This window comes from Mastigoproctus giganteus, chromosome 14 (assembly GCF_048544385.1).
Source record: "Mastigoproctus giganteus isolate SK-2022 chromosome 14, ASM4854438v1, whole genome shotgun sequence".
Lineage (NCBI taxonomy): Eukaryota > Metazoa > Arthropoda > Arachnida > Uropygi > Thelyphonidae > Mastigoproctus > Mastigoproctus giganteus.
This window is the reverse complement of record NC_143588.1, coordinates 109,662,430-109,688,623: the sequence shown is the minus strand read 5'-3', so window position 1 is coordinate 109,688,623 and position 26,194 is coordinate 109,662,430. Positions and strand designations below refer to the sequence as shown.

At 38.8% G+C, this 26,194-nt stretch overlaps 1 protein-coding gene and 1 long non-coding RNA gene across 2 annotated transcripts in view; both read left to right on the top strand.

Moving 5' to 3' along the window:
* The first annotated feature begins 7,564 nt into the window (after nucleotides 1–7,564).
* LOC150075539 (uncharacterized) overlaps nucleotides 7,565–26,194 on the top strand; it is a 37,705-nt gene continuing 19,075 nt past the window's right edge. The window contains exon 1 of the long non-coding RNA XR_016547896.1: nucleotides 7,565–7,752. This is a non-coding gene — a long non-coding RNA (uncharacterized LOC150075539). The remainder of the gene's footprint in view (nucleotides 7,753–26,194) is intronic.
* LOC150075540 (uncharacterized) lies at nucleotides 7,807–9,144 on the top strand. The gene is made up of 2 exons (XM_090388995.1): nucleotides 7,807–7,836; nucleotides 7,893–9,144. The coding sequence occupies exons 1-2, from the start codon at nucleotides 7,807–7,809 to the stop codon at nucleotides 9,087–9,089; spliced, it is 1,227 nt and encodes a 408-aa protein (XP_090245121.1). The 3' UTR covers nucleotides 9,090–9,144.

The following is a 26,194-nucleotide window of genomic DNA, read 5'->3' as shown; positions in this document are numbered from 1 at the left end:
GAATTGTAGACACTTTCACATTCAGTCCTAACTGGCAACTTTTTTACAGTATTGACCTGTAACCCATCTTTGGACCCTTTCAAGAAGCACATCTTTCTGTAGGTGTGGTGTCCATATTGAACACGGTATTCCAACTGTTGTCTAACAATAGCCTTATATAATGGGATTATGAAGTCTGTATCTCTACTCGCAATTACTTAATAAATCATTGATAGGACACCATGGGCTACCTTGCAGTCTGTCTCCAATGTTCGGAGACCATCATTTCTGACAGTATCATAACTCCCAAGTCCCATTCTTTCATTACTGACTTTAGTTCAACTCCACCAATTGTATAAGTTATTTTGGAGTTGCTGTTCCCCAGGTGTAAGACCTTGCATTCTGCTGAATTAAAGCATAGCCACCACTTTTCTAACCATCCCTGAAGTCTATCTAAGTCACACTGAAGCAGCTCTGCTTGGTGATAATCATTATCTACTCTACCTATCTTTACATCATCTGCAAAGTTAAACACCATGCTCGCTATCCCTTCATCGATGTCATTTAAGAAAATCAAAAACAGCAGTGGTCCCAATACTGGATCCTTGGGGAACACCACTTCTTACATTCACCCAATCTGAAGAATAACCATTTATCAAAACCCTCTGCCTCCTGTCCTGAAGCCATCCAGCTATCCATATAAGGATTTTCCCAGTTATTCCAACCTGTTCCATCTTATAACGTAACGACTCATGTGGGACTGAATCAAATGCTTTGCTGAAATCCAAATAAACAATGTTGAAATTATTCCCTAATTCCAGCTCTTGAGTGACCCTGTCAAAAGAGGTAACCAGATTAGTTAAACATGATTTTCCCTTTACAAAACCAGTATCTATCCAAATGATCCTGAATTCCACCCTTGATCATTGCCTCCATGATCTTCCCTACTACTGAAGTTAGACTGACCAGCCAGTAATTTCCCACTTCACTCTTAGAGCTGCCTTATGTATTGGAGATACATTGCCACTTTTCCAATCCAATGGAATCACTCCAAAGAAAGACAGCAGAGAGTTCTTTACTTATGTAAACTCCAGGAGAAAAGGGATGAATCAGATTGGACCACTTAACACAGATGGGTTGTGACTATTGATGATCATACTAAAGTAGCTGATAAACTGAATGAGTATTTTTCATCTACATTCACACATGAGGATTTATTCAAAACCCTTACAAAATTATTCTGAGAGCTTCCTTGGACTCAGGGGAGGTCCCGATGGACTGGAGATGTGCAAATGTATCACCAATTCACAAAGGGGATTCAAAAGGTGACACAAGTAACTGTAGAACTGTTAGTTTAACTTGTTTTCCAGGGAAAATAATGGAGTCACTGGTTAAAGAAGCATTGCAAGATCATCTGGACAAGACTGCAGTAATAGTTAAGACAGCATGGGTTTGTTAAAGGGAGGTCTTGTCTGACCAATTTGATTGGATGCTATGATGTGGTTGCAAAGGAATTAAATGTCAATAATTTTGATATCATATACTTGGATTTCACTGTTACACATGGAAAGCTACTGTAAAAATTAGAATAGTATGGTATTAAGAGCAAGTTGCTACAATGAATAAAAAGATGGTTGAGTGGGAGAAGACAGAGAGTGGTAATCAGTGGACACTGCTCTTTGTGGACTAATGTTATTAGTGGAGTTCCCCAGGGTTCGGTGTTGGCATATTGTTGTTTTGTATATTTATCAATGATATTGATGAAGGTATATCAGGATTAATGTCCAAGTCTGCAGATGATACAAAGGTTGGCAGGGTTGTTAACGACTGTAAAAATAGTATGCTACTCCAACTGGATCTAGATAGGTTGGGCTAATGTGCTGAGAAGTGCCAACTGAAGTTTAACATTGACAAATGCTATATGGGTAGCAATAATCCAAGAGAAACATACTAACTGTGTGATACTACATTCTGGAAAGTGAAAAAGACCTAGTAGTAATTGTGCAGTCAGATATGAAGTTTTCTTCGCAATGCAGACAGGCTGCAAGAGCAGGTCATGGGGTTTTGTCAATGATATACAGGAATTTTGCTAGCACGGACAGGAAGGTGATTTTCCCGTTGTACAAGGCAATGTTCAGGTCACACCTAGAGTACTGTGTACAGGTCTGAAGGCCTCATTTTAGAAAGGATGTGGAGTTGCTAGAACGAGTACAAAGAAGGGCAACAAGACTGGTGAGGGAACAAAGGGACACTCTTACGAAGAAAGGCTTAAGTTCTGAAAATTGCAGTGCCTGGAGAGTAGGCACCTGGGAGGTGACCTGAGTGAGTTGTATAAGGCCTTGATTGGGTTGAGAAAACTGAGTGCTGATGGGAAACTTCCTCTTTCTCAGATTAAGAACATGAGGGGTCATAGATTCAAATTGAGGAAAGACAATTGTAGAATAGATGTGCAGAAATTTGTCTTTAGCCAGCAGGTAATTGATTGGTGGAACAGACTTGTGTGTTTTGTTGTGGAAGTTGATAGCCTAATAAATTTAAGGCTGTGCTGGACCGGCATTTGGAATGAATGGAAAGGTTTTTTTTTTTTTTTTTTGGCTGATGCTGCATAAGCTTGCTTTTTTGCATTGTATGCCTCTGCTAATGCTAGCTCATGTGGTGAGATTGGCTAAAGGACGTCCATATGATGAAAGACTTCGAATATGTGGGTTGCAGAGCTTAGAAACTAGGCACCTTAGATTAGACTTGAATCATGTGTTTAAAGCTCTGAGAAGCATAAGTAAAATGAATGAGGACAAAATTTTCATGGTTAATAAATGATTCTAGAATACAGGCTATAATTTCAAGATATGTTGGAGATGTTTAGACTTGGTTGCAGGAAGTTTTATTTTAGCCAGCGAGTTATAAATTACTGGAATAAATTACCCACATGGGTGGTAGAGGCTGACAGTTTGTGGAAATTCAAAGGTCAGCTGGATAATTACCCACAGGAGGAGAGAAATGCATAGGTTGTTTATTTACTTTTCTCTTATTAATTATTATTTTTAAATTTTCTCATTATTATTTTATTATTTTTAAATTTTCTCATTATTATTTTATTATTTTTAAATTTTCTCATTATTATTTTATTATTTTTAAAATATATTTAATGTTTTTTTTTCTTGGCTGGTGCAATCATAAGCCATAGGCTTACTTGCGTCATTTGCCCATTGCTAATACTAATATTATATGGTGAATACCATTATTTAGTAAATAAATACTTTATTTATTAATGTTTTATCAGTATATACACTAAAAGAGAAATAATTATTAAAGGTTATATCATACCTTTTACATTTTACTAATATACAATGCTGTTATGGACTTACATGTTATGTATCTGTTCTGGAATAGCTGCGTAATTTAGTTTTTTTGAACTGATGACAGCATTTTTTCAGTACATGTTTTTTAATAGTAGTCAGAGGCCAATAATGCAATTGGGCACTATCACTCTGACATTATAACGATGCTGTCACATAAATAATGTTTTCAAGCACTTTGTTAATTTCTGCTATTTTTTTCTTATGTGCATCCACATCATCTACTAAGTCGCACCCTATGTCATTGGCCTTTTGTTTGTTGATTGTTTCCCCACTATTTGCAAAGGCTGCAATTTCTTCCTCACTCAGATAATGTGCAACTGGAGCTTCCCCATCCATCTCATTCCAACCAACCAGGTCACTTACTCCAAGACTGTCACCAAGTACATATAAGTAGCCTTTGCTTCTTGTTCTAAAAATGCTACTAGCTCAAGGGGATTGTTAGTGATCTTGTATTCTCGAATACATTTTTTCCAGCAGTTTTCAATTCCAGTTCAGCTTATTTTCTCACGCCCTAATCCAATATGTATGCAAATCTTTCATTGTTAATGTTTTCGGAAATTCTGAAAACATTAACAGTGAAAGACACTAAAATTGTAAACTGCAAAAGTCAGAAAAACTCTACTTCCCGAGTTTACAATACCAGCAAGTATCTCACCTTGATAGTAAGTGTTGATGGATCAAATAATGCCCTGATACATGGCTGAATTAGTGCAGTTGTGTTCCTTGGCAGAATCATGACACCGATCTTGCAGTCTTTTGATTTCAGTACATCAACTGAAGGATGAGGTGGGCAGTGATCGAACAATAACAGAGCCTTTTCTTCGAGTTTTTTTAAAATTCAAGTGGCATCTCATCGATGGTACAAATTCACTTTCAAACCAAACTTCCTTCACTCACTGTCCCATACACACCCTGTTTCTACTGCATGCCTTTTATATAGGTACTACCACTGGCATTGTTCTTCTGAATTTGCTTCTATAATTCTCCCTCTCTGCCTTCCATGCCAGTCTGAACACTTGCCACAACCAGTCAGCAGCCTCTTACTGTCCAGCTTAAAACTCAGAGCCAACTTTTCTTCTTTCTCATTTATTTCTTCAACTTCTGTTTTTTGGAAAACGTTCCCTTCACGTATTTCCTGAAAATTGTAATCTAAATTTCGAGTGTAATCCAAAAATTATCTTCTTTCATCTTGTGATCCTTCAACTCCAAAATGGCGCCTCTGTAGCCAGGTGGGCAGGAGCAGCAGTGCATAGCACACACTTCTTGATTAGACTGGGGTTTGAGCCCATGAGCCACCAAATACAGAGGATGCAGAAAGGTCAGGGAAAGACCACAGCATATCCCCGGAGCAATATGGCCTTAGTTGCTAATACTCCTAAAAACCCAATAACAACCACCCCCAAATGGTAGTAAGTGCTATTCTAATATCTTTCGTTTTGGGATTCAAATAAAAAAAAAGAAAGGGAAAAAGTAAAAAGTGTTAAGGAGCAACTGGATAAATACATCCTGGTAGTCGAGAGTGCATAATTAAAATAGATACAAGTTATACAGGAAATTTTTTTTGGCCAATAATAAACATTGGTTTTAACAACTGAATGTGCAACTAAGTTTTTACTTATGTGACAACTAAGAGAAACCAAGCATGCACTCTTAACTGTAATTGCACTAGAATTGTGGTGTGTGTGTTAATTTCTTTATTTTCATGTAAATTCTGAAAAACTCATTAGTGAAAATATATGTCCTCTACTAGAGATCAACTAATTACAGCCTTGAAGGAAGAGGACCTTAAAAATTCCTCCAGTCGTCAACATAAATTGAATTCAGACCTCTCCAAGCGAGTGCAGATGGTGATATATCTTGCCAGTTAGTCTGTCTGTCACAGAGGGCATTTTTGGCTGATAGCAATAGCCTAGTTTCCTTTCATCTTTCATTATGAAAAGAAACCGGACTACTCATACCAGCATGCTAGTATAATTTGAGAATTATCAATTGCAGTTGTCACAAAAACCTGTGTTATGCACTAACCTATACACTACATTTCTTGATAGATACTCCCATGGTCATCTGGAATTAGACAATAACATTTTTCAATTATGCTATTTTATTCATATTAACACTACCTTTGTGCACCGATAATTACTATTCATCAGTTTTCTTGGCTTACCTGACTATGTAGGACAGATGGAAAGACAGATGTAGGATAGATGTGCGGAAATTTGCTTTTAGCCAGCAGGTAGTTGGTTGGTGGAACAGACTTCCTTCCCTTGTTGTGGAAGTTGATAGCCTAAATAAATTTAAGGCTCAGCTGGACAGGTATTTCAAAGGAACGGAGAGGTGAAGTGGAAGTTTTTTTTTTTTTTTTGGCTTATGCTGCATAAGCTTGCTTTCTAGCAACTGCCTGTAGTAATGCTAATGTCTGAGGTTTGCTTCCACATTTTTGCTATATCAGTTATCATTGACTCTGCAGTTATAACATATTTTCTGTTACCTATTATATATTTGAGAGCACCCATTCAGTGTGCCATAATTTTCAGAGCCGAACGGGCTAGATGGGTGGGTAAAGTGCCTGCCTGGCAACCGAAGGTTATGGGTTCGAATCCCGCCTCGGGCTTGGATCATAGTAAATGCAAAAACTGGGAGTGGTTTATGGCCACAGAAGCCAATGCGCCAACAACTAACGAAAAAAAAAAAAAAAAAAACCTAAATAAAATAATTTTCATATAGTTGAGAAAGATAACATTCCAAAAATTTGTAAACAGCGAAAAAGTAAATGTCTGGAATTCATAACTAAAAGTGAACAATAATCAGAAGAAAACTGAAAATTTTATGAAAGGTTATTCTATGTACATAAACTAACCTTAAAACAAGCCAAAAAAAAATTAAAAATGTGTACCAAGCTAGAAACATATTGCTGATGCATATAGTGCAGAATTCAATCAGAGTGCCAAGAGAATCTCTTGGCACTCTGAAAACAGTTAATTTCATTCACGCCACTTATATTTTGATTGATTAGCAATGACCTACGTGTGTGCATGTTGGGTGCTGTCCTTAATGTGTCTATACATTATGGCACTGCACTTTGGGAAGACTAATACATGTTGATGCAGTGAACATATTATACCTGTGCATATGCATAAAGAGATTTCTGATATGGCATGCAATGATTAAGCCACTTTTAAATTCTTTCTGAGCTCCTTGACAGATTATTATTCTTGTTTCTGATATAACTTGTATTGCTTATACACTATTTAAACCTGTTCGTACATTACTTATGTCTTATTTGCAACATTCAGTATATTAGAAGGTTTTTAGGAGGTTTGCATATACCTTTGTTAGAGTAGTGTGTATGTGTGTGTGTGCATATGTGAAAACACACACGAAGAAAGGATTTACAGGAAGAAATCTATATTTCATCCAATGGGCATTTTTCTGTTTGGAGGTGTTATTTATGTTGAGTATGTGCCATTACCGACATGTACTATTCTTTTTTACAACCTCAGAGTTTGAATATGTAAATGTGAACAAGCATATATAGTACGGTTCTTTAATTTCACATTTGATATTGCAACTAAGTTGGAAAGATGTTTTCATTATATAAATTGTGTACATCGTTTTATATTCTCTTAACTTTTTTTTTTTTTTTTTTTTTTAGATTCAACAAGGAGATTAAATTAAATATGCAGTTAAGATAGAAGTGAATGTAGGTGAAGTTATGTCAACAGTGACTGCGAATTTCATCACAGCTCCCAAAAGATGCCATCAAACGCAAGTGATGAGAAAAATGTTTAAAAGAACATAAAATAACAGAAGCAAAGGAATATTCAATATCTCAGTTTAAAAGCAAGCTAAGCTTCGTTACATTAAAAGAAATTGAAAAACAGAATCACGGAACTCATTCCTCCAAAGTTAATTGTATAAAAAGAGATAAATTTCACGGTATCCAGATATTTTTCAAAGGTAGGATTCAAGTTGAGATACATCCAAGTCAGCCAGAAGTAAACTTGTCACTTCATGCTCTGAAGAAATTCTTTCCTTGAATTCATAACTAAAAGTGAACAATAATCAGAAGAAATTTTATGATAAGGCATTTACAAGATCAGGTGCTTTAAAACAACATTTATGTTCACAACCAGGAGAGGAGAAACCGTTCATTTGTGAAATATGTCACAAACTATATTCAAGATCAAAGTACCTACAAAGACATTAATTTATAGTCAAGAAAGAAGTTTTCCTTGTGAAATATGTGGCAAGTCATTTTCCAACATGTTGTATTTGAAACGGCACTTAATAATTCACGATCACGAGAAATCCTTCGCTTGTAAAATATGTGGTATGACATTTTCACACTCAAGTATATTGGATGGACATCTCTTAGTTCACACACAGGAAATGCCATTCTCCTGTGAAACCTGTGGTAAGGGATTCTTGCGGTCAGATATATTGAAAAAGCATCTCCTAATTCACAAACATGAAATACCATTCTCTTGTGAAATATGTGGTAAATCTTTATCAAGTTCAAGTAGTCTTAAAAGACATTTTCTAGTTCACACTCAGGAAAAACCATTCTCTTGTGAAATATGTGGTAAGGCATTTTCACGGTCAGGTCATTTGAAACAACATCTGTTAGTTCACACTCAGGAAAAATCCTTCACTTGTGAAGTATGTGGGAAGGCATTTTCACAGTCAGGTAATTTGAAAGAACATCTCTTAGTTCATGCACAGGAAAAACCATTCCCTTGTGAAATATGTGGTAAGGCATTTTCACGGTCAGGTCATTTGAAACAACATTTGTTAGTTCACACTCAGGAAAAACACTTCACTTGTGAAGTATGTGGGAAGGCATTTTCACAGTTAGGTCATTTGAAGCAGCATCTATTAATTCATGCACAGGCAAAACCATTCTCTTGTGAAATATGTGGTAAGCCGTTTTTACGGTCAGTTCATTTGAAACAACATCTTTTAGTTCATACTCAGGAAAAACCATTCTCTTGTGAAACATGCAGTAAAGCTTTTTCATGTTCAAGTAGTCTTAAAAGACATTTTCTAGTTCACACTCAGGAAAAACCATTCTCCTGTGAGATATGTGGCAAGGCATTTTCACGATCAGGTCACTTGAAACAACATCTGTTAGTTCACAGTCAAAAAAAAACCTTCACTTGTGAAGTATGTGGTGAGGCATTTTCACAGTCAGGTAATTTGAAAGAACATCTCTTAGTTCATGCACAGGAAAAATCATTCTCTTGTGAAATATGTGGTAAGGCATTTTCACGGTCAGGTCATTTGAAACAACATCTGTTAGTTCACACTGAAGAAAAACCCTTCACTTGTGAAGTATGTGGGAAGGCATTTTCACAGTCAGGTCATTTGAAACAGCATCTGTTAGTTCACACTCAGGAAAAACCATTCTCTTGTGAAACATGCGGTAAAGCTTTTTCATGTTCAAGTAATCTTAAAAGACATTTTCTAGTTCATGCACAGGAAAAACCATTCTCTTGTGAAACATGTGGTAAAGATTTTTCGTGTTCAGGTCATCTTAAAAGACATTTTCTACTTCACATTCAGGAAAAACCCTTCACTTGTGAAAAATGTGGGAAGGCATTTTCACAGTCCACTCATTTGAAACAACATCTGTTAGTGCACACTCAAGAAAAACCATTCTCTTGTAAAACATGTGGTAAAACTTTTTCATATTCAAGTAGTCTAAAAAGACATTTTCTAGTTCACATACAGGAAAAAACCATCCTCTTGTGAAATATGTGGAAAGGCATTTTCACAGTCAGGTGATTTGAAACAGCATCTGTTAGTTCATCCAGAGGAAAAAAATAACATTTTGTTTTTCGAATATGAGGTGTTATTTCACACACATTAAAGACCATTCTCTTGTGAAACATGTGGTAAAGCCTTTTCATGTTGAAGTAATCTTAAAAGACATTTTCTAGTTCACAATCAGGGAAAAAAAAAACCCTTCACTTTGTGAAGTATGTGGGAAAGAATTTTCAGAGTCAGGTCATTTAAAAGGACGTGTTATGTCAGACTTGGGAAAAACCCTTGACTTGTGAAGTAAGTGGGAAGGCATTTTTGCAGTCAGGTCATTTGAAAGAATATCTGTTAGTTCACACATAGGTAAAACCATTTTGTTGCGAACATGCAGTAAAGCATTTTATTTTCATGTTCGAGTAATCTTAAAAAACATTTTCTATTTCACACAGGAAAACCCTTCTTGGGACGTATGTGTGTGTAGGCATTTTCGCAGTCAGGTGATTTAAAGAAAAAACCTCTATTAGTTCACTCCAATGGGAAATCATTAATTTATTGTCAGGTATATTGTAAAGGCATCATTTAGTTCATGCACTGGAAAAACCATTCTCTTGTGAAACATGTGGCCAAGCATTTTCATGTTCAGTTAATCTTAAAAGACATTAGCTATTTCACACTCAGGAAAAACCCTTTACTTGCGAATTATGTGAAAATGCCTTTTCACAGTTCACTTGTGAAATGTGTAGGAAGGCATTTTTAAAAATAGGTCATATGAAACAGCATCTGTTAGTTCACACCCAGCAGTAATGGCATCTGTTACGTCATACCCCATTCAATTCTGAGATATGTGGCAAACATGTTATCTTAAAAAAAATTGACTCTCAGGGAAACTCTCATATATGAAATGCAGTATGTGACAAGGCATTTATTTTTAACAATTTAATCGAAAATCAGATTTATTGGTTTATATATATGAGAAATAATTTATGAAATATGTAAAGAGATTCGAAAAGTCATCTATTACTCCACTTGTTATTAACCACATTTTTAAAAAAATGTGAAAATAATGCAAAGTAAATGTGAAAATGGGAAAACCTGGTAATTCGTGTGTTAGCTTCAGGAATATGGCATCCATCCCAAGTGAAACTTGTCATAAGGCACCTTGAATGTACATTAATTTAAATAAATAAACATCTTTGTATTAGCCCATTATTTTAGCATTATATGAGATAATGCAATCAGTCTGACCCATTCATTCACTCATATGTTGTAGAAATGTCTAAGTATATTAATAGTTTTTAAAGGATACTGTTGTAATGAGAAATATGTGCAAAAGCTATTTTGGCATAAAAATATTTGAGGGGAGATTTTCATGATTGGGATACAGTGTAAGAATTAATTAATTTCTTTCAAAAACATATTCTGAATTTTAGTCTATGATGAAATTTAACAATAAAAGGTAATATTGTTGTACACGGAACTAATGACATCAAGAGTAAGAGATTGCAGATTTACTGAAAGAGTACAGGTCAATGTTGAAAAAAAGTTGCAAAGTAGGGTGCAATGTGAAAGTGTTAGTAAATCTGCCCAGGCACAACAGGAGGGAGTACATAATGAGAGTTGTCAATCAGTTTGGCCCTGGAGAGATTGTGCAAGACTCACAGGGTAGAATTTTTTTTCAGCATGGTCTGTGCTGGCTAACAGGAGAGGCTACTTCTACAGGGATGCGAAACAATCAAATAGAAGTGCAAAAATATTGCTGCTGATAATATCGAGGCAGTGTTAGTTGGGTCGGGAAACTGCTAGCTTGGGGAATACACGCGTTAAAAGGTTAACCGTGGCTGCAGGCAGAGGCAAAAGTGATTCTTGCTCTGCTATTAGAATGAGCAGCAGCCTGGAAAAAAAGGTGCTGGAGATATCCAGGACTGCTGGGAGTCATAGTAGAACAAGTCAATACATGGGATGTGTTCGAGTAACTAAGTAGAAACAGGTGCATGTACACCAATGCTAGGAGTATGGTTAATAAATTTGATGAGTTTGGATTGCTGGTCAAGACGTGAAATGTGGATATTTTTGGGATATCAGAGATGTGGTGTCACATAGATATAAGCTGTGCAAAATTGGAATTTGGGGAGTACAGTGTGTACAGAAAGGATGGACAGGACAGGGAGGAGGGGTTATCCTGTTAGATAAGAAACAATATATAAGGAAGTGCAACCAATTGGCGGCAGACAATGTAATGTTGAGTCAGTTTGGCGTGACATAAGCACTGGGAAAGGGAAAATGAGAGTAGGTGTGTGTTATAGGCCTAATGAGTATAATGAGAAATTGTGCAGAGAAATAGTGGGCCAGTAATTCAGAATGTCATAATGTGGGATTTTAACTTTCCAGATATTGACTGGAACTTGTGGGTTTGTCACTAGCAAGACTTTTATGGGTTTGTTGGAGTTGTAAGCTTTCGCTTACTATGGAAGCATGGTATGGGAAGTTATACATGGAACCTACTTCAATAGAAATGCAAGAGGAAGAAAATTGTGAGAAGTAGAGCTGTATTACCTCTCAAAGGGGAAGAAGGGGCAAACGTACCTCTATTGTTACTTCTATTGTTGGAAGCTGAAATTATTAAAGCTCGTAAGATGGTCAAGAGTAGACCAGATTAAACTAGAAAGGGGGGAATGGGAGAATATTTGAGATATAAGGGATGTAGAAGTGGGAAAATAGGGGCAGTTCTGGGTGAATTTGGAGTGGTGTTTTTAGAGGATTGTCGAAGTTGGGGTATGGAGAAATGTAGGAGTAGCTGCAGAGAATTTTAGAGCCATGGTCTTAATGGTGTCGGCTGTAGTTAGGAAGGCAGGATCAACTTTTCAGAATGTGGATGAATGCCAGATTCAAAAGTTTCATAAAGTTATCAGGAACATTCAGGAAACCTAAAGAATCGGAGGAAGGGTTGCAAATCAGGAGATACGAAGGGAAAGAGCATACAAGTTCTAAGAAAATTCGAAATGAAAGAAATCCTGCGCTTAGCAGACTGGCCCATCCTGACATACAAAGGAAAGAAACAGAAATTTTCCTTAAGAACATTCCATTCTAAAATATTGTCCAGAGGAGCAATAATAATTTGCTAAAAAGAAGCCCTTAAGAAGCTGTCAGTGTTCCTAGGAATCCTCGACTTTTGTACAAAGTAGTAACTAATTTAACGAGTCTGAACTCTGGGAAGGAATATCCCTAGACCATATAAGAATAGAAATTTTGATGTGTGATAATAAGAGCTCGGTTTATTGTGCTTAATAGCTTGTGTAATCTTAGAATGATTAATATATACAGGGTGTTTCAGTTAAACGTTTCAGAACTTCTAAGAGGGGTAGGATACATCCTGACAACTCAAAATCATATACCAATGGGCAGAATCGAAAATTCCGAGCTTTAGTGCAGGGAATCTTAATTTCGCACAAGAACGCCAAGTTAGTAGGATGGATGATTACACGAACGCAGAGTTAGCCGATATGCATTTGGCGTACGGGGCTGCCAATTGTAGTGGGCCAGCTGCACAGCGTTTGTACGCGGAACAATATCCAACGAGGCGTATTCCCAGTCATAATTTCTTTGCAAGACTGCACCAGAGGTTAGCTGAGAGAGGTTCATTTGAAAGAGCTGACAGGGACAGGGTAAGAACAGCACGGACTCCAGCCGTCGAACAGAATGTGCTGCAGCATGTACAGGGGAATCCAAGAACGAGTACACAAAGTCTAGCAAACTCAGTCGGGGTTTCCCATTGCAGCGTCTGGAGGATTCTCCGAGAACAAGACATGCATCCATTTCACGTGCAGCGTGTCCAGACAGCAACTGGAGGATTATGCACCTCGTATTGCTTTCGCGCAGTGGTACCTTGGAAAATGTGCTAGAAAAAAACGCCCTTTTCCTGCTGAAGTGTTGTTTTCCGATGAGGCATCCTTCACAAGGGAAGGAATTTTCAACACGCATAACGACCATATCTGGGCGGTCGAGAACCCGCATGCAATACGACGTCGTGCAGCACAGATTCGATTTTCGGTCAATGTATGGGCCGGTATTATGGGAGATCACCTCATCGGACCTTACCTGTTACCGTGTCGTCTAACCGGACCTATCTACTTGATCTTTCTGCAGCAAGTATTGCCACAACTTTTGAGAGATGAACAGATTTCTGCATCGACGCAACAGACAATGTGGTTCCAACACGATGGAGCCCCTGCCCATTATAGCGGAGATGTTCGTAACTACCTGGATGTCACATTTGGTCAACAGTGGATCGGACGTGGTGGTCCCGTGCGTTGGCCTGCTCGGTCACCCGACCTATCATGTCTTGATTTTTATTTCTGGGGTCATATGAAATCGCTAGTTTATGACACCCCTGTTGACAATGTTGAGGAGCTGGTTGCAAGAATCGCAGTAGCTGCCGAAGAAATTCGAAATTCGCCTGGAGTATTCCAGAATGTTCGGATGTCCATGCGTCGGAGATGTGAGGCGTGCATTGTAGCCCGTGGAAGAAACTTCGAACACTTACTTTAATCCATGTACATTTTGCTTCTTTTCATGTATTATTAAAACGATTTCTCACTTACGGTCTCTTTTCTTTATGGTGCTTCTGTGTACAACACCGCTTCAGGAAAGCATTTCCGACCCCACATTGCTATATGATTTCGAGTTGTCAGGATGTACCCTACCCCTCTTAGAAGTTCTGAAACGTTTAACTGAAACACCCTGTATATATATATATATATCGGAATGGTATTTCATTGAAATTATTATTGTGAAAACTCAGGTGTAATTGTAGAATGAACTTATATACATATAGGAATGACAAATTATGGATGTATGGAAATAAGGAGTGATTATTATCTTGTAGAATAATTTAACATTATGGGAGAAGGCATGTATTGATTGTTATTCACTGGTGTGCAAAACGTAAGGACCAATGCAATTTCTAAAGGTTACAATCAAAATCAAACTAAACAGCCTATGGTGATTTGCATAACTGTGGTCGTTCAGTAGAAAGCTTGTGCACATGCAAAAATTTGAATCGTGGTGAGAGTGCTCACATAAACAGATAAAAGCAGCAGTTATCTGAAAATTACCGAATGGTGAGCACGATTGGTACAGACATTTGGTTGGTTTCATACAGTGCTAAAGACAACGAAATGGCCAGTAGGCAACATCTGGATGACTACCCGGGATTGAATAATTGGGAAGGTCGAAGTCTGAGGAATGTGTTATTGCCCATAGCATCGTCTCATGTGCGTTGTTGGCCTTCAGAACGACAGGTACAGCTGTTCGAAGGACCACTGGTGGTCGTCCACGAAAAGCAACACCCAACGATGACTGCTATATAATTGTACAGGCCAATAGGAACTGGGATCCTTTGCAAACCAGCTGCAAATGATGCAAGATATCGCAGTTTACTCTGGCCAGGCACCCACAAAGGTGGACTCTGTCGATGGCCAGTACGCAGTGTCCCTCTTAACACCTGTCCATCGGAAATAACGTTTACAGTGGTGCATTGAACACAAGGACTGGACAGCAGCGCAATGGGGTAACGTATGCTTTACTGATTACAGTACATTCAGTCTTGGCAGCAATTTTGGACGACAGCTAATCTGACGAGAGGGCACACAGTATCTCCCTGCAAACATCACTGAAAGGGATCAATATGGCGGTTGAAGTGTTCTCGTCTGAGGAGGCGTTATCTTGGATCGACATACGCAACTCCAGATACTGGAAGGCAGTACTGTAACCAGTGCACGCTACTATACTGAGGTAATCCTTCCGCATGTGTCTGTTCCGAGGTGCCATGGGCCCTTGGAACATTCTGTTTATGGAGGATAACACCAAACCCCATCGCACTGCAGCTGTCGATATGCTTTTGGAAAGTGACGACATTGTTCATATGGATTGGCCTGCCTGTTCAGATGATCTGAAGCGCTCTGGGGGAGTCGCCTTATCGGCACGTCCACGCCCACCAGAAAATATTCACCAGCAGAAGATGCCACTGACAAAGGAATGGACAATGTTACCCCAAGAACTTATCAATATTAGGGGCTCACATCTGGCCCATACTCACCCGAGGTCCTGAGCTGAATATTGTCAGTCTTTTTTTTTTTGTGATTCTCTTCTACTTTTGACTGGCTCTCTCTCAGGGTAACTCGGGATTTTTTTTTTTTTTTTTTTTGGCTGTTGTAGCATAAGCCTCAGACTTCCTTGTACCATATAGCTAATAATAAATATTGTTCTAATTATGGACGCATTGCAAAGCCTGAATCGACCTTATTGGTGGCCATATCTACTGAGGACCATCTCTTCCCTTTGTTCTGTCTTTGACAGTGATGCATCTGTATCATGGCAGCCAGTGCTTTGTTACCATTTTTCAATAAAGTCCCTCTGTACCATTTTGTTTCCGTTGTGTCGCTGTTGTTTCGTTCATCATTTCTGTACCTCACGAGGTTACTTTAGTATGCTTATCCCATATCCAGACCACTCCTATAAGAAGCTACAGGTAAAAACCTGACTGCTCCTTAAGTTTTTCACACCAGTGTATTAAATTTCTTTAACCGCTACTAGTGTCTGGAGTTTTCTAACCTGATTTGGAACTTCCATTAGTAGTCAGAGGCCCAAAATCAAACACTTATTAAGGTAAGAATTGTTGGCTTTAGTTTACTGTTTTTAGCAGAAAGCTTTAGCCAGAGAGTAAAACAGATTACTGTTTTCTCCGGCAGCACGTTCGAGAGGCAACTAGTAATACTCTTGATGTGATAATCAGCAGTGATTTTTCATGCATTAAGCATTTGCAGATAAAGGAACCACTGCGTGATAGTGATCACAATGTACTGATGTGGGATTAACTTAAAGAAGTAACTGCTGTCAAGAGTAAAGGGAAGGGCTTTTGCTTTCGTAAAGGTGACTACAGCGGTTTCAGACACTGTAAGTTATATGCAGAGGGATCAACTGATGATGTTCCCAGCTTTGAATTCTAGATGGGAAGCCTAAGGGGATTTAATCTTGGAGGCTACTAGGCTTGTCATTCCAACTAGGAAACACTGTTCAAAGTTTATGCCTAAACGGATATCAGCTGAATTAATGAGGCACATGGCAGAAGAAACTTGTATGGGATGCATATAAGTCACGAAGCGACACAGCAGCCCATGTCTGTAATCAAGTCACAAAGGAGGTTAGACAGGAGAAGGCAGATTATGAGAAATCTTTGGCAAAGAATGCAAAGAAAAACACCAAAGAGTTCTTTTCTTATGTAAATTCTATAAGGAAAGGGATGAATCTCACTGGTCCACTTAACATAGAGGGTTTCACTATTGATGATCAGGTAACTGATAAACAGTGAGTATTTCGCATCTTCATTGGCACATGAGTTATTCAAGGAGGGGAATGGCAGATGCTTATCAAACTCTAACAGGGAGATTTTGTAAGAAGTGAGAACAAAGTGGAGGAGAAATTGTTGAAGTTAAACATAAGGAAGGCACCTGGGGTGGATGGGATCTATCTAGTTATATTAAAGGAAGACAGTAAACCTTTAGCCATAATTATGAGAGCTTCCTTGGACTCAGGGGAGGTCCCCATAGACTGGAAGTGTGCAAATGTATCACAAATTCACAAAGGATGTTGAAAAGGTGATAAAAGTTAGTACAGACCTGATAGTTTAAATTGTGGTTCGGAGAAAAGGATTGGTTCGCTGTTTAAGGAAGCATGGCAGGATCATCTAGACAAGACTGCAGAATAGTTAAGACAGCATGGGTTTGTTAAAGGAAAGTCTTGTCTGAGCAATTTGATTGGATACTATGATGTGGTCACAAAGGAATTGAATGCCAAAAATAATTTTGATATCATATACTTGGATTTCAGGAAAGCTTTTAATGCTGTTGCACATGAAAGACTGCCGTACAAACTGGAGAGGTATGGCATTAAGTGCAAGTTGCTACAATAGGTAAAGATGGGATGGTTGAGTGGGAGACGACAGGGTTGTAATCAATGAACATTTTTCTTCGTGGACGAATGTTATTAGTGGAGTTCCACAACGTTCTGTGCTGGGCCCATTGTTGTTTTGTGCATTCATAAACGATATTGATGAAGGTATATCAGGCTTAATGTCCAAGTGTGCAGATGATACAAAGATTGGCAGGGTTTTTAACGACAGTAAAGATATTATGCCTCTCCAACTGAATCTAGATAAGTTGAGCAAATCGGCTGAGAAGTGACATCTGATGTTTAACATCGACAAATTCAAAGTACCAAAGTACTGCATATGAGTCACAATTACCCAAGAGAAAGGCACTGTGTGGTACTACACTCAAGGAAGTTGAAAGAGAAAAAGACGGGGGTGATTGTGCAATCAGATATGAAGTTCACTGAGCAGTGCAGACTGCATTCAGGGCAGGTCATGGACTCATGTAAATGATACATAGGATTTTGCAAGAGGGACAGGTAGGTGTTTATTCCGTTGTACAAGGGAATGTTCAGGTATACACCACACCTTGAGTATGGTGTATACTCAATATATTCAATAGTCAAGGTATGGTTGCCTCATTTTAGGAAGGATCTACAGATGCTAGAACGAGTACAAAGAAGGGCAACAAGATTGGTGAGGGGAAGAAAGGGGTGCTCTAACCAAGAAAGGCTTACGTTCTGCAAATTCCAGCACCTGGAGACTAGGCAAATGCTAGGTGTATAAATGGGTTGAGCAAGCTGAATACTGATAGGATTCTTCCACTTGCTCAGATTAAGAACCAGAGGGGGCATAGATTCAAATTGAGGAAAGCCAGTGGGTAGTTGAGTGGTTGAACAGCCTTCCATCTTTTGTTGTGGAAGTTTTTTTTTTTTTTTCCTTTGACTGATACTGCATAAGCTTGCTTTCTTGCATCGTATGCCTCTACTAATGCTAATATTACCTTCCGTCGGTTTTGCCAACCATTGTAGTTAGCATTCATCATATATTTCGTTTTTAGGTCTTAAATGATTTCCTCAGAACAACCACGCTTACTCTTCTCTCCACCTTTTCAACATATCTTCCTGAAATTTGGTTTCCAAATCTGCATGCAGTCAGATGTATCCTAACCATTCCATTATACAATGAGGTATTCACCTTGTTATTTATAGTTACAATGCCCATATGAACGAGAAATTGCCCACACCTTCAGATCAGCAGCATAGTACTAGCATTAGATATATGATACAGGGGAGGATAACTTATTCACCACTGGACAAATAAATTAAAAAAAAAAAATTAATGTTTATTTCCCTTCCAATAATTTGGAATATTTTTCAAATATTCCTTTAATCTATTCAAACTGTCCACTTTCACAACACTAAGAAGTTTAATCCACAAATTGATTACTCTTTGATCGAATGTGCATTTCTGCACAGCTGTTCAGCAACCATCCTTTTCCAGTTTATATTTATACCTTCTTTAGTGCTTCATCTACGAAAGGGTAAAGAGGCCATCAGTATTTAATTTGCTTAACCCTTTTAAGGTATGAATATTTAAATTAGGTCATGCAAATAACTGGTTTCTAGCAACTGCAACACAGTCTTTCTTGGTCCTGAGCTGAATATCATTCTTTTCTTTCTTGGTAAATCCCTTCTACTTCTGACACTTCTTTCCTTCTCTCTCTCTCTCTCTCTCTCTCTCTCGGTAATTCGAAAAAAAATTTTTTTGACTGGTACAGCATAAGCCTCTGGAGTACTTGCACCATAGAGCTAATAATAACATCTACAAGGAACTCCAGAAATTCGCAATCCTGAACACCTGTAGGATAGTCAGAGAGTTCCTCGACCAACAGTAACATCAGACAACAACACCCACCCTGCTTACTTGGTAGCAATACCCGTCATGAGGTGGAAGCACCAATCAGGTAGAAATAATGTAAGAGTAACATCTGTTCTACCAGTTTCTGCTGCTCGGAGAATTTTGTTGGATTAATGAGTTATCCCCATATTTTTTTGGTACTTCACTACCCTGAGTTTGGTACCACCCAGATGGTATGTTTTTGTGGGAATACTGTTAACCCAATGCAATACCTTTCATTTATCCGTTAAACTTTCACTGATATTTTCCAGCATATCTGTTGAGTTTCAAAAGATCCTCTTGAAGTAGCATATCCTCATTACTGCATCATCAACAAACTTAATGTCAAACTTGATATACCGACATCGGTATCATTAATAAATATCACAAACATTAAACGGCCGAACATCAACCACTGAAGAACCCCACTTATCATATTACTCCGTGAAATGCAGTGACAGTTTACAATTTATCTTTGTTTCTCCCATTTTGTTCTATTAATTTTTTCGAGAGACAATTTTCTGTCTAGAAAAAATTAATAGAACAAAATGTTTTTCATGAATATTTTATCGTGAACACTCGCAGAAGGTAAATATTTGATTTAATAGGAATCCTGGCATGCAAATTCCAAGTATCTAATAGGAACCGATTACCAACCTTAGAGAGAGCCGCACATTATGCTTATTATTCATGCCTATAAAATGATTTGTGACCACAATCGCTTCAATTCTGTTTTTTGGCTTGCTCGGTGGGATAGCCACATCTCCATTACCTAGGATGGCAAGTCATTGTCAATTAGATAATTCTTTCAGATGGCGGTCGGTTGGATTATTTCAAGCCAGGCATTTGCAGTCAGAGTGGCACATTTGTAGGCTTAATGTGTCATCCTGGTACTATTATCAAGGAGAGCCAATATGGCTGCCATTTCGTGGGCACGTGCTAATTCACGCTCAGTTAATTTCAGCATTAATTTGTGATTTCAACGTGCTACAGCTTGTATTTTCTTCTTAACAAGGTTCTTAAGGACGAACAATGTGGTGACTTCTGTTTCTTGATATGGGTCCATTCGTTCGTGTATCTCAATGCATTGATTATTCAACGCCAGCGATAATGTGTCTGCTCACTGCGGCTGGCACGTTATGATCATTGTTGGACATGTCAGTCACCACATCCCATAAAATTACCCTTCTACTCAATTGATGTGACAACAGGGTGATATCAATATTAGAAGACCCATGAATGTTGTCAAAGGTAGGTGGCTTATAAAAAAAGTTCAGTTAAAGTAGTCAAATTATAACTTAGTACAATGGAAGCGACAAACTGCATAAACCTCTCTATATAATGTACTGACATATCTGTACTAATGGAGGGAGGGCAATACAATGATACTACATAAAAAATATCACCCTGGTAGAAACATAAACACAAGTGTACTCGGTATTTAAGCCTGAAATTACAGTAAAAACAAAACATTTGCAGTTTTCTGTTTAACCAATTTAGTATGTATAACTCTTGCAGTAATGGGAAACCCTGCAACTCAACGAATCTGAAAAAGTGCCAACATAGACTCTTGGAGGCACAATATATTATAACCCCACCACAGTCATAGAAACTTTAATTTCATCCAGTACTGACCTCGACCTTTCACCATTTAATTGAACGATAGTATCACTTTATCACTAATATTATTAGTATAATTTTGACTATTTATACCCAATACGCTAACTTGTAACTTCTAATGCCCTGACATATGAAAGACATAAGACATTTGATATATTTTGATATTACAATAAACTTCCTAAATTTGTAAGCAGAGGGTGAAAATAATTAAACCTGAATAATTCATTAATCAGAATGTTATATTAAACATATTATATAATATAGGTGTAAAAACACCATCCTTAAAGGAAAAAACTAAGATAGTAGTGTAAAGGGCATCATATCAATTATGTCATATTGTGCTCATCCTTCACAACGAGTTACCATGTATTGCACTAAATACCTCGAATAAGTACCGCTTCGCTAATACAGAAGACAATTGTTACTTATTCTCAATGGGCACGACCACCCAGAAGGCACCGTTTCAAAGCTTATTGGCCTTTCATGAGCACGATATGAGATACAGTTGAAATGATGCCCTTTACACTACTATCGTAATTTTTTCCTTTAAGAATTGTTTATGGTGTTTTTACACTTACATTATATACACTGTGCTGCCGCTTTATTAGGTACATCCCTGCTGTGCACACAAATGGTTTTTTTCCCCGAATGTTGCTAGTCACAGTTGTGGATATAAATGCAGCAGAGAAACCTTTCCAGTATCAGTTAAGTGTACAAACCATAGTAAGAATGGGGAAAAGGAGTGATCTAACGGACATCGAACGTGGCATGGTAGTAGGTGCAAGATGTGCTGGACAAAGCATCTCTGAAACGGCAGTTCTCCTTAACTTTTCACGCACTGCAATTTCAAGGATTTATCGAGAATGGTACAACGAACAGAAAACGTCCTCTCAATGGCACTCCTGTGGAACAAAATCGCTTGTTGATTAAAGAGGTCAGAGGAGGATGGCAAGAATTGTGGAAGCAAACAGACGGGCCACAATGTCGCACATCAGTCAGAATACAACCTTGGTGCGCATAACAAAATATTGCAACGGACCACTACTCGAACTTTGTCGCGAATGGGCTACTACAGCCGACGGTCACATCGGGTACCTTTGTTTTCAATGAAGAACAAGAGATCACGCCTCCTGTGGGCATAGCAACATTGGACTATCGAGGATTGTAAAACAGTTGCTTGATCTGACGAATCGAAGTTCCTGGTGCATTATGTTGATGGAAGGTTCAGAATTTGGCGAAAACAATATGAATCCATGGACTCTATGTCTGACGACTACTGTGTAAGGTCGTGGGGCGGTGTTACGGTGTGAGAAAATGTTTTATTGGCAGACGTTGGGTGCTTTTGTTGTTATTTGATTTTTAGGAGCATTAGCAACTAAGGCCATATTGCTCCGGGATATGCGGCTGTCATTCCCTGACCTTTCCGCATCCTCCATATTTGGTGGTGACGGGTTCTAACCCCGGTCTAATCAAGAAGCGTATGCTACGCACTGCTGCTCCTTCCCACCTGGCTACGGAGGCGCCCACGTTGGGTGCATTGATACCCATAGATTCACGTGTGAATGCCACATCGTACCTAAGCATCGTTTGCTGACGTGCATCCGTTCATGTTGATAGTTTATCCTCAGTGAGATGGTTACATCCAGCAGGATAATGCGCCGGTGCACAAAGCCCGAATCACTAAGGAATGGTTCCAGGAACATGACAACGACTTTACTTTGCTGCAGTGGCTCGCTCAGTCCGCGGATCTCAATTCTATTGAACATCTTTGGGATAAGCTGGAAAGGGCTGTTGACTGCAGGCCTACACCTCCATCAAATCTCAAGGAACTGCGTGACACACTCATGTCTGCATGGTACTCCATTCCTGCACAACGTTTTCAGCATCTTGTTCAATCCATGTCTAGACGAATTCAGGCTGTTTTGAAGGCTAAAGTAGGCCCAACACGCTACTAGGTCGGTGTACCTAATAAAGTGGCAGCACAGTGTAGATAATTATACTCTTAAAAATGTTATGCCCTGTTGCAATTAATGTTATTTAAACATTATCATGTACACCTTTTAGCATCCCTCATATTGTGGAATTATCTTCACAGCTGGGTTGTCATTGTTATGGGCTTATATGGACTCGAAGGATTTAAATTGAGGGGGCCCATCAAGCTCTCAGCTGCCACATCAATGCCAGAACTTGCACATAAACATCACACAACACAGCGGCCACCCCCAAGGCAGAATCTGCTGGTCCCAAAGGAACTAGTTGTTGTAGGTGACTCTATTGTCAGGGAAGCGGGAAACATATTGTGCAAAAAGGATATATGGAACAGGACCAGGGTATGTCTGCCAAGGACAAAGGTTGATGACGTTGTAGGGCAGATTTCATCCTTTAAGGGCACAAAGGGTGATTTTGTTGTACACGTTGGCACTAACGATATTAAGAGTAGGAGACCAGCAGAATTACTTAAAAAGTACAAGACAATGCCAAAAAAAAAAAGCCTTAGTTAGTGTTGAATTTGAAAGTGTCTGCAATTCTGCCCAGACACGATAGGAAGGAGTATATGATGAGAGCCTTCTCGATCAATTCGGCCCTGGAGAGATTTTGCAAGGCTCAAGGGGGTAGAATTTTTTTCAGCCTGGTCTGTGCTTGTTAACAGGAAAGACTGATTCTACAGGGATGGGATACACTTAAATAGAAACAGTGCATGAATATTTGCTAATGCTATCGAGGCTGAGTTAGGTGGGTCGAAAAACTGCTAGCTTGGGGGAGTACACGGACTAATAGAGTAACAGTAGCTGCTGTCAGAGTAAAAGTGGTTCTTGCACTACTTCTATTGAAATGCAATTGGGCAGCAGCCTCGAAAGCAAGGCAATTGGAATTTCCAGGGTTCCTGAGAGTCATAGTGGAACAAGTAAATACGTGGGCTCTGTTAGGGTAACAAAGAGTAGAAACAGACGCATGTATACTTGCATGTACACCAATGCTAGGAGTATAGTTAATAAATTCGATGAGCTTGAAGTACTAGTCAAGGCATCAAAGGCAGATACTGTTGGGACATCAGAGACATGGTGTCACACAGACATAAGAAAAGCACAACTGGAATTTGGGGAGCACAATGTGTACAGAAAGGATAGACAGGACAGTGGGGATTATGCTGCTAGTTAAGAAACACATAAAATCTAAGGAGATGCAATCCATTGATGTTGGTTGACAATGCAATATTGCGTCTGTTTTGTGTGACATAAGCACTGGGAAAAAAAATGAAAATAGGTGTGTGTTTTGGGGCTAATGAATCTGATGAGAATAATGAGCAATTGTGCAGAGAGATAGAGTGGGCCAGTAAATTAGAGTTTCTTGTAAAGGGAGATTTTAATTTCCCGGATATTGACTGGAATTTGTGGGTTGGTCACACACATTAGCAAGGCTTTTGTGGATTTATTGGATGATTGTTTTCTACAGCAGCATGTTCGGGAGACAACTAGAGGGAGTAATTCTCTTGATCTAATTATCAGCAGTGATTCTTCATGCATCAAGAATCTGCAGATAAAGGAACCACTAGGTGGCAGTGATCACAGTGTGCTGAAGTGGGATTTACTCAAAGAGGTAACTGTCATCAGGGGTAAAGGAAGGGTTTTTGCTTTCATAAAGGCGACTACGATGGTCTGAGACAGTATTTAAATTCTATACAGTGGGACCAACTTATGATGTTACCAACAGCAAATTCAAAATGGGAAGCATTCAACGAATTTATCTTGGAAGCCACTAGGCTTTTCATTCCAACAAAGAAATATTGTTCAAGATTTAGGCCTAAATGAGCCGACCGGGCTAGCCGGGTGGGTAACGTGCCTGCCTGCAAACCCAAAGGTCGCGGGTTCGAATCCCGCCTCGGGCTTGGAACAAAGTACTGAAAAAATAAATGCATGTCAGAAGAACTAATTAGACATTTGACAGAGAAGAAAAATGCATGGGATACATATAAATTAACATGTGCACAGAAGCCTATGATAGACATAAACTGGTCTGTAACCAAGTTAAAAAGGAGTTTAAGCAGGCGAAGGCAGATTACGAGAAATCTTTGTGAAAGGATGCAAAGAAAAACAGCAAAGAGTTCTTACTTATGTAAACTTTAGAAGGAAGGGGCTGAATCAGATTGGTTCGCTTGATATCGATGGTTCAAATATTGATATTCCTGCTCAGGTAGCTAACAAACTGAATGAATATTTTGCATCAACATTCACACATGAGGATTTATTCACAGAGGGGAATGCCAGAGGTGTATTGAACTCTGGCAGTAAGCTGGAGAATATTGTAATAACTGAGAGTAAAGTAGAGGAGAAATTGTTGAAGATAGACACAAGAAAGGCACCTGGTTGGATGAAATCTATTCAGTTATATTAAAGGAGGCGGCAAAGGAAGTAAGCAAACCGTTAGTCATAATTTTGAGAGCTTCCCTGCGCTCACGGGTGGTACCCATAGACTGCAGATGTGCAAATATGCTTTGATCCACAAAGGAGGATCAAAGGGAGACAAATTACAGACCTGTTAGTTTAACTTCTGTTCCGTGGAAATTAATGGAGGCACTCGTTAAAGAAGCATTGCAGCAGCATCTAGACACAGCATGGGTTTGTTAAGGGCAAGTCTTGTCTGACTAATTTGATTGGATACTATGATGTAGTCACAAAGGAACTGGATGCAAAGTATAACTTTGATATTATATAGTTGGATCTTAGAAAGGCTTTTGATACTGTTGCACCTGGAAGACTGCTGCACAAATTGGAGCAGTGTGGCATTTGAGGCAAATTGCTGCTTTGGATAAAGGAATGGTTGAGTGGGTGAAGACAGTGTGGTAAGCAACGGACACTCCTCTTCGTGGACTGAAGTTATTAGTGGAGTTTCTCAGGGTTCAGCGTTGGGTCCATTGTTGTTCTCTCTATTTATAAATTATATTGATTATGGTATATTATGCTTAATATCCAAGTTTGCAGACGATACGGAGGTTGGCAGGGTTGTTAATGACACTTATGACAGTACACTGCTGCAACAGGATATATAAAAGTTGAGCAGGTGGGCTGAGAGGTGGCAAATATACATATGAGAAGTAGTAATCCAAAAGTAACGTATCAACTCTGTGGTACACAGTGGTAGAGAATGAAAAGGATATGGGTGTAATTGTGCAGGTAGAGATGAAGTTTTCTGAGCAATGCAGACGGTATGCAAGAGTAGCTCATGGTGTCTTGTCAATGATATGCAGGAATTTTTCTAGCAGGGATAAGGAGGTGATTTTCCTCTTATATAAGGCAATGGTTAGGCCATACCTTAAGTAATGTATACAGGTCTGGGGGCCTCATTTTAAGAAAGATGTATGGATGCTGGAACAAGTACAGAGAAGGGCAACAAGATGAGTGAAAGGAACAAAGGGTTGCTCTTACAAAGAAAAGCTTAAGTTTTGCAAATTACGGTGTCTGGAGACTAGGCACCGGCGAGGTGATCTGATTGAGGTGTATAAAGCCTTGAATGGTTGGAACATGCCCAATGCTGATGGGATTCTTCCATAAATTCAAATTGAGATAAGATGGTTGTAGGATAGATGTGCCGAATTTTGCTTTAGCCAACGGGTGGTTGATTGATGCAATAAACTTCCTTCTGTTGTTGTAGGAGT

What these genes read in the sequence shown, in the direction of transcription:
- LOC150075540 (XM_090388995.1), top strand. Translation starts at nt 7,807, where the DNA reads ATGAAATACCATTCTCTTGTGAAATATGTG. An exon ending in ATTCTCTTGTGAAATATGTG is followed by an intron (nt 7,837 to 7,892) that starts GTAAATCTTTAT and finishes GTTCACACTCAG; the next exon opens with GAAAAACCATTCTCTTGTGA.